At 43.0% G+C, this 15783-nt stretch overlaps 1 protein-coding gene across 3 annotated transcripts in view; it reads left to right on the forward strand.

Annotated features, from left to right (window-relative positions):
• Positions 1-15783, forward strand: part of AFG1L (AFG1 like ATPase) — a 372398-nt gene that overhangs the window by 127159 nt on the left and 229456 nt on the right. For all 3 annotated transcript variants that reach the window (XM_029595310.1, XM_029595309.1, XM_029595311.1), the window contains one exon: positions 2494-2593. In XM_029595310.1, coding sequence (XP_029451170.1) covers positions 2494-2593 — 100 coding nt within the window. The remainder of the gene's footprint in view (positions 1-2493; positions 2594-15783) is intronic.

A 15783-nucleotide genomic window follows, 5' to 3' on the forward strand; every position in this document is an offset into this window, starting at 1 on the left:
GAAACAGAATCTGACAGCAGATAAGGACTGTAAGGGCCATCCAGTGTGACCACTTTACTTCCTGCCATTGACCTTAGTTGATCTCTGGCTTTGCCTTTACTTCTTTGCAGCTGGTTTATCTTGAGCTTTCTTGAATTCAGGGGGAAGTTGTTCCATGCATCCATTATCCTTTCTGATGTTACACCTGCATTCTACCCTCATACTATGACATTTAATTCTAGCATTTTCTCTGCTCTGAAAAAAGTTTGCTACTTTTGCATTACTTATACCTTTGATGTCTTTCAATGTCTTTATCGTATCCCCCGTCTCTTCTCTCCTCTCCTTTAGGGTATACCTATTTCAGTCCTTGAGGGATTGATTGACTTAAACCACAGTAAAATCTGCCCATTAATGCACAGTATTGCTTCTGCACAGGTGGTGATAATAGCGCAAGTTAACAGGCCAATTGTAACGCTTTCATTAATTGCAATGGGACCTATTTACTAACAATGCATGTTAATGCTCTACCAGCCTGTAATAAATAGGCCACTGAGTCTCACTTCATAGAGCTTTTGGTACCAGCCTGCACCCTTTTAGTAGCCTTTCTCTGGGCTGCCTCTAGTCGGTATCCTTTCAGAGATATGCCCTCCAGAAGTGGACAAAATATTCCAGGTGAAGTCTTACCAGCAACTTATGCAAAAGCATTATCACCTGCTATGCATCCTAAGATTCCTCCGGCCACCACCTTATTGCACTGTTTCGCTCCCTTGAGTATCATCAGGTACCATCTTTTGTACTGTACTTTGCAAGTATATAGCGTGTTTCTGCAGGAATGAAGTAGTGTAGTTAACAAACCTTTTCATTGGAGTCACTTCATATATTTGTGGCTAGCTTTTGGGAGCTCTACTTCCTTCAGTAGATCAGTGCAAGTAGGAATGAAAACAGTGATGGCCAGAGAATATTTTACATCAGATTTTCGTGTAGCACTCCCTGTTACACAAGACAGAGTTTAGCAGTGAACCAAATTAAGATAATTTAATTCATGTTTTTCTGACCTTTCTAGAGCAGACTTTTTCTCCTTTCCATTTCCTCTGCTTTGTCTCTCTTTATTCATATTTTTCCCCCAAGTTTTTGTCTTTGTCCGTCTGCTGTTTCCTGTCACATCTCCCTCCCTTGGTGTCTCTTCCTTTCCCTCTCCATCCCTTCATTTATCTTTTCCTGCACAGACTTCACTTCCTCTTCCTATAGCCTATCTTCTTTCCTTCCCTTCATCCTTCCTCTCCTGCTCTTCCCTAAGAACCTTCTTAGTATCGCTCTCATTTCATCCCTTGCTCTGCAATCTTCCTTCAATTCTACCTTTCGCCCCGGGTCAACCTCTTCGTCTTCTCTGTCTCCTTTTTGGTCACTTGTCCATGCCTCAGTCTTTCCCTCTCTCTCCCTTCCTCTCTTCCCAGTGTCCATTTCTTTCTCTCTCCTTTGCAAGTTCCTCCCCTTTCTCACTCCTCCTTTCTTTCATATTCCTTTTCTTCCCTTGCTCCCTTTCAGGTACCTCTCTATCTCTAACTTCTCAGGTTCTTTTCCTTCCTCCCACATCCAGGGATCTTTCCTCACCGGGGTCCTCGCCTTCTTGAGCCTCCCTTTCAGGATGCATTCTTATGTTTTTGTACCCTGTCCTCTGGGCATCCTATTTTCCATTTCACTGTCCTTGCTTCTTTTCCTTCTACCATCCCCTTTTCATTGTCTTCTCCTCCTGATTCCTATCTCCCTACTTCTCAGGGTCCTCCTGCCCCTTCACATGATACTGGTGCTGACTCTTAACCTCCCATTCACCCCATCTCAGTATTGCTGGTTCTGCTGCTTGCTCCTTCCACCTGGGACCATTGCTTCTGTTGCTGCTCTCCCCTCCCAACCATTCTACCTACCTCCTGTTTCTGCTAGCAGTGTGGGGACCTTGTGCAGGCATTCCTGGTCTGCACAGCTGCTCTTTCTGAACCGGAAGCATGCATAAGGGGTCAGGGCATCCATGGGTACAGGTAGTTCATGTTTAATGCCCCTTTCCTACCGGTGGTGGGAAAGAGAGAGCTTTGGCAGTACCAGATCTGGAAGTGGGAAGGGAGAGGAGCAGTACTGGGATGGGGATGGAGAAGAGGCCTCTTTTGTTTTTCCAGGCTACCAGTGTGGGGACAAAGGGAGCATTTATCCTGTTACTCATGACTTTTCCTCCTTCAAACACCTTCCTGTTTTGAAAGGAAGCAGTTATTTGGGGAGAAGGGAACAGCTGTGTCCGAGGGATGAGGGAGGGGAAGGAGCAGGATTACAGGATTGGTTCTGCCATGCCACAACTGCGCTTCTATCTACTGTTCTAAGGCCACAATAATAGCAATTTTTGCATTGCTGTTACCAGCGATGTCAAATGCTATTTGCATAATAAAACGTGATATGTCTTGTTTTTTCCTCTATGGTACCATATAATTTGAACACTGGTAATGAAATTAACACCTTGTCCTTCCGTAGGTGACAGATATTGCTGACGCTATGATCCTCAAACAGCTTTTCGAAAACCTATTTCATAACGGGGTCGTCGTGGTGGCAACATCAAACAGGCATCCAGAAGGTAAAAAAAAAAACCAAAACAAAAAACCCATGTTACAATGAAGTACTACACATTTCAGGGACAGAATTCAAAGTGTAATTTCCAAACCTATGTTCCTTTGGACTGAGAGCGATGCCTTCTGTACTTTCTACTACTTCAGAGGGATGCTCCTCAGCAAATCTGCAATTGGAGAAAAATGAGAAAATGAAAACTTCGAAAATTTATGCAATAGATGCGTGAAACAAAACAAACCCTAAAACTAAGCAAAAAGCCAGTGAATGGGCTATCAAGCCTTGGGTCTCTAAGAATTATTGGACCCGCAAAATTTTGGGCAGGAAGCTATTTATTAATTTTTGTTTTAATACTGATCTTTATTTTGGCAGCCTTGCAGTAGCCTGGCCCATAACTATTTTAAGGAACCTGACTTCTTTCCTGGGAGAGGGCAAGGAAGCCCAGACTCTAGGCTTTCATGCTATGAATTCTAGACAAACCGGGACTGAGGCATCCATCCTAGGAAGCGTATTTTGCAAACTTAAAGCAGGAATATTTGCATCATGGCAATAATGTCTGAAAGCATCATTCTCCCGTTCCAAATGTATTTTTAATTTTGTGAAGGAGATCCAGTCAGTTGATTAGCCTCCCTGTTACTGACTTATTTAAAAACCACAGGTGTGGCAGTTAGAAGTGGATGGATTAGGGATATGTCATCCATGGCAAACACATGAAAGCAATGGGGAAAAAGGAATTAAAAAAATCATTTTAGTAGTTCACTTTTCAGCAGCAGGGTAGGAAAAAAGACCAGGTATGAGATTATACGGAATATAAGTGACCCAAAGAGAAATAGCTGGAAAGTGATGAGCACAAATTCTCGCAGTCTAAACAATAAGGTGCCAGATAGGCAAGCACTAATGGTGAAGGTGGACTTGTTGCTATTACCGAGACTTGGTTTAATGAGTTCCATGAATGGGCAACAGCCATTTTTAAGACAGAGATGGCAGAAAGCAACTGAATTGCAGGGCACATGAGGAAAGGACTTAGGGATATGCACAGAAACATCATTTTTGGTTTTGGTTCATTAATTCATTTTGTATGCCTTCATAAGTTTTCATTTATTTTTAAACAAAAACAGTTTTGTTTTATTTGTGGTGTTAATTTCCCATTAAAGTTAATGACGGAAGCAATGCATCCTATTTTGAGCTCCAAAATTAGAGTTTCCTGTTCATGTTTAGTGGAGTACCCATCCCTTCGAGTACCCAAGGGATGGGTACTCCAAGACAACAAAAGTAGGGCAAAGGGGCACCAAGAATGGCATGAATAGTCTAAGGCACTATGTCAGGGCAAAGTAACCAAAACAGAGGCATCGTTGGCCCAAGAAAGCATGAGAAGAGTAAAGCAGCATCAAGAATGGCAAGAATGTTCCAAGCTCTAAAAGAGTGGCAGAGGGCATGAACAACAGTGGCATGAAAAACCCAAGGGACCACGAGAGGTGCAGGAAGTGTGTAAAGGATGATTTTGGTATGGCAAGACCAATAGTAAGTACTGTATGGGAATTTGAAAATAATTTTGAAAACAGCAGGAGTAGAAACACCCAAGGTGCAAAGAGAGGCTTAGAGTAGCTGAATACTAGTGTTTAAAACCACAAAACGTAGGTGCATAGTAATGCAGTAAGAAGAATGGTATCAATCCCCAAAGGTTCTGTGTATGTGCCTGAGGGGCAACATATTCCAAATAGAGGTATTAACAAACCCAAGGCATCAAAAGAGCAAATGTCACCAACACTGGCATGAATACCCCAAAGCACAGTGAGATGGGCGAAGCAGCAGCAGTGGCATGAACACTCCAGGGCACAGTGAGATGGACAAAACAGCAGTGGCTTGAGCACTCCAAGGCAACTATGGAGGGACAAAGGGTACCAACAGATGTGGTATGAGCACCCCAAGGCATAGAGTGAAGGATATGGTAAACAGCAGAGTGGCATCAAAACCCCCAAGGCATAGGGTGTGGACTATGGCTAACCACATAATGAAATCAAAACACCAGAGCATTATGAGATGAGCATAGTGTACCAATAACAGTGGCATGAGCATCCCAAGGCACAAAAAGAAAAGTAAAGCAGCACCAACAGTGGCATGAATATCCCAAGGCACAGTAAAGGGGCAAAACAGTACCAGCACTGGCAGGAGATTTTCAAGACCACATAAGAGGGTCAGAAGCAGAAGCAGTGACAGCAGCAGACTAACACAGCAGGGTGCACAATCAGGAAGGAGATGGGGAGAGAGGATAAACTTGTAATTGTTTTTCCTTTTTAAAAATTTTTTTTTTGGTGGGGAGGACAAAAGCCTTCAGTATAACCAACAGAGAAGCAGGGTGTGAGAACTTGGCCAAGATCCTAGAGTGCTACAAGAAAACAGCAAAGCCCAGAGCCAGAAAAGAGGTACGGTGGCAGGAGAAATATTTCTTTTTGGGGACAAAACACCCCAGTGTAACCAATAGAGAAAAAAAATGGGAGAACCAGTCTAGGATCTGAGAATGGTGCAAGGAAATAGCAAGGCACAGAACCAGAAGAGAAGCAGGATACTTGGAGTGGGCAAGGCAACTTATCTGCAGTGACAAGAGAGGCCATTGATTCTCTGTAGCAGTACACTCTGCCTCTACCAACTCACATGGAAATTCTGGGAATCTCCACAGTGAGTTTTTGTAGGTATATTTTATTTTAAGAGATACCAACTTTTCCACCATCTTTGGCACTAACCATGAATGATGTGGACTCACTATGTCTCCTGTTATTGAGAATACCTGTTCACTAGGCACATTGGTTGGCGGGTAGTACAGGAAATGCTAGGCCACATTGGCAAGGTCTGGCCAGACTGAGGACTTGTGTGGCAATATGTCCATGTATCTATGTTCTTATCCTTTATAGGCTCTGTTATAGCAGATAAAGATGCATCTTTCTCTTTCCTCCCGTCCTCCCCCCCCCCCCCCTCCCCATGGCCACAGTAGAAACTTCTCTCAAGAAACCACAGTTACAGCAGTTGGCAGAGGAGATTTTCCTTCCCCAGCAAAGGAACACCAACACAAATATAAGTCATATGCTATAGCAGAGCCTATAAGGACTAATCATTTTGGGCAGTTATTTCCCCAATACAGTGTGTGAACATTTTTAGATAACTGCCTGCCCCCTGGTATGGGATAGTGAGATGGTAACACACCCCATTTGCTCCATGGTGGCTTGCCTCTAACATGGGGTTGAGGGCTGTTTGCCACTGGAGGAAGAGACCAGGGGGTCAGCTTGGGAGACTGACTTCTCTTTTCCAATAATTTCCTGCTACTGCTTCTGTTACTGCTTCTTTGACTGACAGATGGTGTCTGTAGGCTAGTACAGACATTCTCCCCTGAAGAAAATGCTAATAAGTGTTCTCTTTTTACATAATAGAGAATGCCACTCTTTGTAAGACGCACCAATAAATGTGCTCTACAAACCATGGGTCCTCCTTCGCTCACAGCTCAAATTACTTTTGGAACTTCTTCTCCCTTCTCAGCAGGCTTGGGTGCTGCTGCCGGGGCTGGGATTGAGGGATCACTAAGACGCAAAAGACCAGGGGCATCACTCAAGCCATCCACTATCTCCTCTTCTTGGATAGTGCTCTTTGCCCTGGCATTATTGTTTGCTATCATCTCTACCTGCTCAATAGATGATAGCATGCTACTTACTAGACCCTCTAAATTCTCCACATCTACTAGCTGTTATTTCTTCTCTGATTTTTTTACTTTACATTTTTTATAACCCACCATGTCTACTTTATATTTAGGACGGATTACAAATCTTTAAAGATCATAACATTTTCAGTAATACCAGTACATAAAAATACATACATCATGATTCTGAGAAGCCCTCACATGATTCCTGTGAATCAGTAGTTTCTTGCGGAGCTGCTGCAGTCATTGCTCAGGGGGCATCAGGGAGGAGTGCTGTACTGCTTTTGGCTGCTCTGCTCCTACTATTGTTCTTGCCCTTCACTGCAAGTACCAATGCCTCCCTTCACTGAAACTGCCTTCTTCTGACCCTGCACCATAGGATGAGAGCCAGCAGTGGCAGCAGGCATCACATGTTCTTCCAGTCTCAGCTTCTTCTTGTTTGATGCTGCCTGTACCTGTGGTTTCCCCCTGTGGAAAAAAATATCTCTAGCTTGGGCAGGGGAGTGCTGATAGTAGAACTACTAGTGCTACCAGATGTATTGTGATTGCACTTATAAGTGCCTTTCAGAAGAAAGCAAAACGTTTCTTCTCCCTCTGCTATATTTAACACCTCACCGCCTTCTTCCTCCCATTCACTGTGGCATGATGGAAATTGGTCACAAGTACTTAGCAGGATCCCAAAAGGTCGATAAATTCAATGCTGCTTATCCCAGGGATAAGCAGTGGATTTCCTTAAATTCACATTAATAATGGTTTATGGACTATTCCTTCAGGAACTTGTCCAAACCTTTTTGAAATCTAGTTACGCTAAGGGGCTGATTTTAAAAGCCCTACGTGCGCCTGGCCTATTTTATAAAGGGCTAGCGGTACGCGTAAAGCCCCAGGACGCGTGTATGTCCTGGGGCTTTACAAAAGGGGCGGTTTGGGGTGGGTTGGTCTGGGGGCAGGGCCAGAGGCCTCTGGCACAGCAGCCATTTGCTGCTGCGTCGGAGGATCATGTGCCGGCAGGCTGCCGGTGCGCCCAACGTTCGCCTGTCTGGAGGCAGGCGCAAAAGGTGAAACAAAACTTTTGGAGGGGGTTAGGTTAGGGGCGGAAAGGCTAGGGGAAGGGGTAGGAAGGTCAGGCTAGGGGGTAGGGAAAGGGAGAAGCCCATGGGCGTCAGCGCGCACAGGATGCATAATTGTGCACCCCCTTGCACACGCTGACCCCGATTTTATAATATGCGCATATGTTATAAAATCGGCGCACATGTACACCTGCGCGTATGTATGAAAATCTACCCCTAACAGTTTTTAGAATCTTTTATTAAAAGAAGACAAAAAGGCACAGCCCGCGGAGCGGGAGATGCAGTAACGTAAAGTTCAGAACAAAGGGGTATACCCAAGGGTGATACCTCAGATGTGAAGATCCGGTAGTGACCCGCGGAGCAGGGTACACCGGAGAGATGGTAATGAAATGGTATTTCGAGGTGCAGGAACCGCGAAGAGGTTCCTGTAGTGGTGATGCGGTAATGACCTGCTGGCAGGGAATACCAGGAACGCCAGACTGGTCGGCGGTGGCTGGCGGAGGCCACTGTTCTTCCAAGGGATGATAATGCAGCAAAGAAAGAGGTGAGCATTAGTGGTCGCAGCCATCTGCGACTGGGCATAACACATTTAACTTTCCTTCCACCTTTCTTAATGCGTGGAATACATCTGGACTGCGCTTCTAAGATGGTATTTTTTAACAATGTCCACACCTGTTGCACAGTCTTCACCTTTGTAGCTGCACCTTTCAGTTTTTGTGGGTTTTTTTTTTGTTTTTTTTTTTACTATTTTTCTCATTTTATCAAAGTTTCCCTTTTTGAAAGTTTAGTGTTAAGGCCGTGGATTTACTTACTTCCCCTTCCAGTCATGAATTCAAATTTGATCATATTATGATCACTGTTGCCAGCGACCCCACCACCATTACCTCTCTCACCAGGAGCTCTTTGCACTGGGTGCACATGTACAACTTCTCACCAGTGGGTAAAAAATCATACATGTGACACTCGATGCAAAAGACTGGGAGGTCCCCCTCTTGCTGCTGTACTACTGCATTCATCTCAAATGTATTCAGTGCCTAGTTAAGTTTAGGTTGCTATGGGAGTAGGAATGCATACAATTAGGGCCCTTTAAATGTATAAGTGTATTCACTATTTATCTGGTAGTGACCTACAAAGGAATGATTAAACTCTTGATAAGGTATAGGGAATTTCTGAATTTAAGTTAAAAGGCTGATTTATATATATATATATATATATATATATATATTCTATAAATTAAAGGATGAGCTGGGGTGGGAAGGAAGGAAATACAAACACACAAACTCCTGGTTTTTGCTTGCCCTCTGATAGCTATTTAATACAGTCACACAAACACACTAAATAATATACCCCAATTGCTTACTTCTCCCAAAAACTTTTAAGTTGTAAAGCAGTACTTACCTATTCTTTTTAGCCACCAGGAAAGTGATCCTCTCCTCTCGGTGCTCTGTGGGACCCTCTGCCAAGTACCTCTAAAATTTGGGAATGGGCTTGCAGCCACAGAGCCTTCATACTAGCAATCTACTTTCCTGGATCTCCAACATGCTGGCGGAATGCCTCAGAGTTTTTTGCCCCCACCCCCCTCACACACACAAGTGGTCTCTAGACCTAAGTGTAGCAGACAGGTTCTTTGACCTTTCTGGGGTCATCTGTTAATTGACCTGTTTGCATTAGAAGACAACAGGAAAGTTGAAAAATTTTGCTCCGTTCTTCAAAGCAAGCTCCAAAGGATTCAGATCTTCTGTATGCCTTTCCTCCACTCTCATTGGTAATGAGAACGGGTGCAGAAAGTACTTAAAGAGTGGGCGCAAATTATCCTCATTGCTTCAGCATGGCCCAGGAAAGTGTTATTCTGTTACCTCATCAGGTTGTCAGTCAGTTGTCAGTCCCTCTGGGATACGATCTGACTTTACTAACTCACGAGGAGGATCTGGGTAGCTTATTCAGTAGGTGCTCTGTCATGCAACTCTCAGCTTGGGGCTCCCACATGTTATGGCTAATTCAGCCCTACTTGTCGACAGAGAAAGCAAGTTTGGTCACCGTAAACAGGGTTTTCCATAGACAGCAGGATGAATTAGCCATGCTTATTACCAACCTGCCTCCCTGGAGAGTCGACTACTAGCTAAAGCTGAGTCTACAATCGACTGAAGGGCTCACAAGACCGAGTGTAGGAAGTCCCATGCCTGTTCAGTAGAGCAAAAGCTCTATGAGCTAGGAGAGAAGGATCCATTCAGCACTGTTGAATGACGTTGCTCATCTGTCATGACTAATTCATCCTGCTGTCTACGGAAAACCCTATGTAGAGTAAGCAAACTTGCCATCAATGCTGTTAACCACCTTGGATCCATCGCTTTCCTCTTCTATTGTAAGTACCAAGCAAAAAAACGTAAGATTTTTGCCTTTTAGTGATCGTCCTCTTTAGAAATCCCACTTTCTCCCTTTATTTTACCTAGCCTCCCTTTGATTTTTTTATGTCTCATATGTCGAAACAAGATTTTGTCTCCTTATATTGAGTGGGAAAGTAAACCTGGTATCAACCTGCCAAGTAAACCTGTTGTCATGCAGCTAGAGGTTTTGGAATATGCTTGAGCAAGTCAAGTGACAGCTCTACGAGTCTAACTGCATGCGTGCTATAAAATTGAAAAACACGGAGAAGATATAACTCAGTGATGGTAAGAACTGGGCTCAACTGCTGCATTGAAAAGGATATCAGCCTCAAATCTAACCTAACAATCACAGTAAAATGGGATACTCCTTTTATTTGTTTGTTTCCTGTATATTCTGCTTTTCAGGTACTTCAAAGCCGGTTATATTTAGGCACTTTTGTTAATGTGCTATTTTATTTTAGCCCAGGACTCCATTTAGTATGTAATTCAGTGTACAATTCTGTCTGTACAAAACAAATTTGACTAGATCTCATTTAACATTTACTGTTAATTTGTAAAGCACAGTTCATTTCCTTGAGACAAAAAAAGTGTGCATATATAGTGGGCAAATGATAATGGTCAGGGCTGGGGTTACTCAGACTGCGCCAGGCCTCCTGAAGCTGTGCCTCAGTGACACTATTCAGCTTCTGTCATTAACAGATTCCATCAGTTTAAATTAATGTTAGATATGTAATCCAAACCAAAAAATCCCACATAGGTTGCAGTTCCTATCAGGTTAAAGTATGAAAGAATAAGAGAAATAATTTCCATGCTGGAGACTTGACCTACCACAACTGTGGTGTTACTAAATGTCTCCTAGATGTGAATTCAAAGAAAAATCTTTAAAAATCTTTACTTGGGTGCCATCTAGCGTTTGCCAGTGTTGATGCAGCATTTCAGAGATGTCCTATGTTCTCTGTGAAATCCCTGGAAGGAGATATGACATTTATTCAGGGTATAATCATGTTGGCTGTGGAAGATGAGAGCACCATCACTGTGCAGCCAAATTGCTGCTTTTTCATGATTTCATGTAATGAAAATGTTTGCTGTCTCATTGATTGCAGGAACAAAATGAATAAAGTAGTATGAATTTGTAGAAATAAAAGTCAGCAAACAGGCCAGAACTATTGATAGTGTTAGAGGCTGGAATAACTTTTATTGGACTAACATAAAAGTATATTCATAGATGATGATATAGGTTACTTTAAAATGCTTTTATAGGCTCCCTTCTTTGCCTGTTCAGAAGAAGGGATCTCTGTGTACAGCATGCACATAACATTCTCAGAGGCTGATGTACTAAGGTGCAATAAAATAATCCATTAGTATGTGATAACGGCCCATGTTAATCATATGCAAATGCATTTGGAGGCAGTGTTCACATTAAATTTCACATTATAATGTGGCCATGATTACAGAATACCTTAAGTACACCTCTCTGAGGTATCATTAAGTTGCTTGTGATAATGGCTGTGAATTGACTTTTACATGGTGTAACATGTTATTCGGCTCTTTAATTTACGTAATTCAGCTTATTACCAATTTTTTATGGATTTTGTAGTGGTTTTATCTTACTTTTAACATAAAATATTGCAAACGAATTGGTGCTCGTTATTTGCCATTAACACGTTTGTGAACATCACTGCACCTTAGTATATCAGCTTGTTAAATAATAAAAGGTATCTGCTAACCCTGACAGACATTGTTGTCACAGTCTCTTGGCAGATGTGGCTGAAGCAGGATAGGAGAGATCAGCATTTAATTTTGTTCATAAATTTCCCTAGAAATGTATGAATTAAAATGAGGGAAAAATGAATCTCTCCTCCCAGTCCCTGTTTTGAATGCTAAATAGCTACATGAGGGTTCAGTACAGAGCTAAGAACCAGGAGATCCTGCTTCCAATCCTTTGACTTTGACCTTGAACAATTCACTTAAACTCCCTGTTTCCACCTAACATTTTAAACAATTCAATAAAGCCAATGCAATATCGTGCGCTCAGGCTAGCACACAGATTAACCCGCGGTTGGACGCACATCCATAACCCCTGATGTAATAAGGGGATCAGTGCAATAAAACCAGTGTGTAGCTAACAGCGTCCATCACATCTAAATGCCATGTTGATGAGGCTCTTAGCTAGTACCCCCGATGTAAAAAATCACCGAGCGCCTGATGTGCACTTTTTAACCTTCAAAAATGTCTTGAGCAGCCCCAAACGTTGCTGCTTTTCTGTAGTTCCTCTGACTTATCATTGCGATATTAAGCCAGAGGAACCACAGAAAGCAACATGGGGGAAAAAAAAAAGTCTTGACGGCGTTCAGGTTTGGAAAATGGACGTTCAATTTAAGAGCATCCACTTTCCTAACCCGTGGCCGTGCATGGGTTAGGAAAATGGACACTCGTAAAATTGAGCGCCCGTTTTCCTAAGCCGCGCATAACCACTTCTCCTGGGCTCCCGATTTCCCCTAGACCCTCCTTTTTAATGCAGTGGCTCATTAGCATACTGCATCGCGCGCCCGGGAGAGGTGGACAGGCACGCCTTAGCAAAGTGTACCCGTTTTTCACGCACCCATATTGCATCCGCCTGAATATGTGCTCACTGGAAGAGAGAAGGAAAAGGAGGTGGCATGAGGGGGACAAAGGAAAAGGGAGCATGATAAAAACATTTAAATAAGGCGGAAGGAGAGATTTCCCATAAGAAATGAAATACACGGACAAAGGGGGATTATATCAAGTTGTAGGGAGGGAGGGGAGGGGAGGCTCAGAGGATGTATAAGGAAATGCTTTCCTGAGAGGGGTGGTAAATACTTGGGAGCCGTGACAGAATATGGGAGAAAGACAGAGAATGGTGGTAAAAGCAGGTGGGGTAAAGGTAGAGTGGAAAAAAAAAAAAGGGTAGGTCTGGATCTTGGAATAGGTATGGAAATCTGAAAACTATATCCCCTAGAACAGTGCAAGACCGAAAAGGGGAGAAGACAAAGCTGCTGTAGGCAGAGTGGCAGCATGACTGCACCAGGCTCCCAGAAAGAGGGGACAGTTAAGCAGTAAGGCTTTGGCAATTCTTAGATTCATTTGTAAGGAGCTGGGTTTTATCCAGCATGGGCTGCAGGCGAACATGACTGTACTTTCCAGCTAAGATCAAAAAGAGAGTACCATCTCCTGCCGGCAGTCAAGCTTGTATGGCTGACAGCTGGCAGAGACCCTTAGCTAGAGTAATGCAAGCAGAAGCAACCGTGCAGACTGGCTGGGACAAATGGTCCTTTAGTGTTGACATCAACTGTTACGTTACTGTATTTTTTTTTTTTAATTATTTTGTTACATATGCAGTTTGTACAGAGCAGTAGGACAATATAAATTTTTAGGAGCTGGTTCTGGATGCTTTTCTGTTGTATGCTGATGGCAGCTTCTGAAAGATGCTTCTCTAGTGGAAGTAAGGAACAGGCTGGGAACTTCAAACTTGTTAGTCTTACCTCTGTGCTAAGTAAATTAATGGAATCGCTGCTAAAATAGAGGATAGCAGTTTCTGGAATTCAATGAATTATAAGATCTAAAGCAGCATGGTTTTACCAGCGGTAGGTCTTATCAGAAGAATCTGATAGATTTCTTTGACGGGGTGGTCAGAGATTTCAATCGGGAGAGAGTTCTAGATGTAGTGTGCTTGGATTTCAGTAAGGCCTTTGTCACAGTTCTGCATAGGTGACATAAATAAAAGGGGTACCCTTGATGTTGGCCCTAAAGTGACTGAATCAATTTGAAACTGGTTAAGTGGGAGGTGACAAAGCGTAAATGGATTTCACTGGAAGGAGAGGGGCATTACTAATGGTGTACAACAAGGATTGGTGCTTGGATCGGTTCTTGTAAACATTTTCATAAGTGATATTGTGGAAGGATTTTAGGGAAATATTTGTCTTTTTGCGAATGATATCAAAATCTGCAACAGGCTAGACACCCAGAAAGATGGGGAAAACATAAGGAGTGATGTAGTGAAGCCTGGCAGCTAAGATTTAATGCTAAAAAAAAATGCAGGGTCTTACATATTCCCCGCAAAAAAAACCCCAGAAACAAAACAAAAAAGCCATAGTATAGGGGGGATCAGATTTGCAGACGACACAAAATTATTCCAAGTTGTTATATCACAGGTAGATTGTGAGAAATTACAGGAGGACCATGAGACATTGGGAGATTGGGGTATTCAAATGGCAGATGAAATTTAATATGGACAAATGCAAAGTGAAAAAATAATCCAAACTGTAGTTACACCTTGCTAGGTTTCAGTTTAGGAGTCACTACGCAGAAAAAGGAACTAGGCATCATTGTAGTCAATACATTGAACTCCTTGTCTCAGTGTTCAGCTACGGTCAAAAAAAGCAAACAATGTAAGGATTATTAAAAAAGTATTATGTTCTGTGTCTCTAGAGTTAGACAGTGGGCCCCTGGGTCATGGTAAGGGTAGACTCCACCCACAGGGAGGAGCCCTGTGGTGACTCACCACGACAGGCGGAGTCTCAGTGATGATGGACAGCAGAGAAATAACTTTATTATACTGCAATGGTACCCGAGGAATGGGTAATGAACTTAGTCCAAGATTTAGGCCCTGCAAGCAGGTCTCTTCTGATGATAGCCCGCAGCGCAGGATAGTCCTGGAAATACTTCCTCTCAGTGGTGCTTGTGTACGATATCTCTGGTAGAGGCCCATAGTGCAGAATAGGCCGGAGATAGTAGATGGATGTACACAAGGTAGTAGAGAGCCTGTGATAACCCGCAGCCAGGGCCGGTGCAAGGGGATTTGGCGCCCTAGGCGAGCCCTCCCCCGTTGCGCCGCCACCCCCCCGGTCTCGGCCCCGATTCCTACCTCATTCTCGTTCACGCCCGCTGACTGTGTAGCTTTCTGGGTCGCAAGCAGGTTGGGCACTGTTTGCGGCCCGCCAAATCTCCACTCCTCTTTGCCACCGCTTGCGGCCCCATGTGGCTTGTACCCAATGGCGGATCAAGGGTCTCCAGCACCCGAGGGCTAATCCATGTGTGTGCCTCTCCAGCATCCCCCCCCCTGAATCCTTCTTGTACTAATGCTTAAGGTCACAGAAAATCTGTGGTGTCTCTAAACAGAAGAATTTGGGGGGGGGGGGGGGGGAAGGAGCCAAAATTATATTTCTTCATCACACCCACCTCTATAGCATGGATCCTGCTTTAAAATTGGTTATAAAAAAAAGTGTTAATAAAAAAGTGCAAAGGGTCTTCTGCGTAATTTAAAAAAGCTGGCCAGTTTCACACTATAAAATTATTTGATAGCCTCATTCAACTAATTCTATATGGCTATGAGAGTGAAGTCTGGACTATATAGGAAGGGACAGAATGTCAATATAAATCCTGCACCCCCAGTTCTGTAACTCTGTGCATCCACTGAAATTCCCCCAAGCAATGGAGCTTGGATGTTTCCCTTACAGCTCATCATACTAAAAGATATTTTCAAATTCTGGTGTCACCTCACAGTAACAGCAGCACAAACACCTTCCACTGCCAGACACATTGTGAACTAACACAAAACCCCACAAAAAAGACACTCAAAATCTATACTGCAGTCCCATCGTAACATAACAGTAATAACACCAAGGACTCAAACAACAATAACCCTACCTGTGAATAAGCATGGGTAAATATTACACTGTGTCCTAGAATACCAATACACCACCTACTGAGGAAACAAAACAAACCCGATTTCTATAGATCCCTATACAGACACTACATGCTAGCAGAATCTCTCATCACAGTCACACACACAGAGCAGAGACAGACCCTCACCACATACAGAATACAAAATAAAGGAGCACAAATTAGAAAAAACTGAAATGGAAACCCCAAGAAGCCAGACTCTGTGTATTAATAATGGAAAAACAGAACCACCATTCCTCATAAAACAATAAAATCAAGAAACATAAAGCATCAGTTATAATAGTAAAACCATACTAATAAAAGAATATTTTAAAACTACTGATAAATAGAATTTCTATTAATTAAAATCATATACATTTTT

The sequence above is a fragment of the Rhinatrema bivittatum genome, chromosome 3 (genome assembly GCF_901001135.1).
Source record: "Rhinatrema bivittatum chromosome 3, aRhiBiv1.1, whole genome shotgun sequence".
NCBI classification, from domain to species: domain Eukaryota; kingdom Metazoa; phylum Chordata; class Amphibia; order Gymnophiona; family Rhinatrematidae; genus Rhinatrema; species Rhinatrema bivittatum.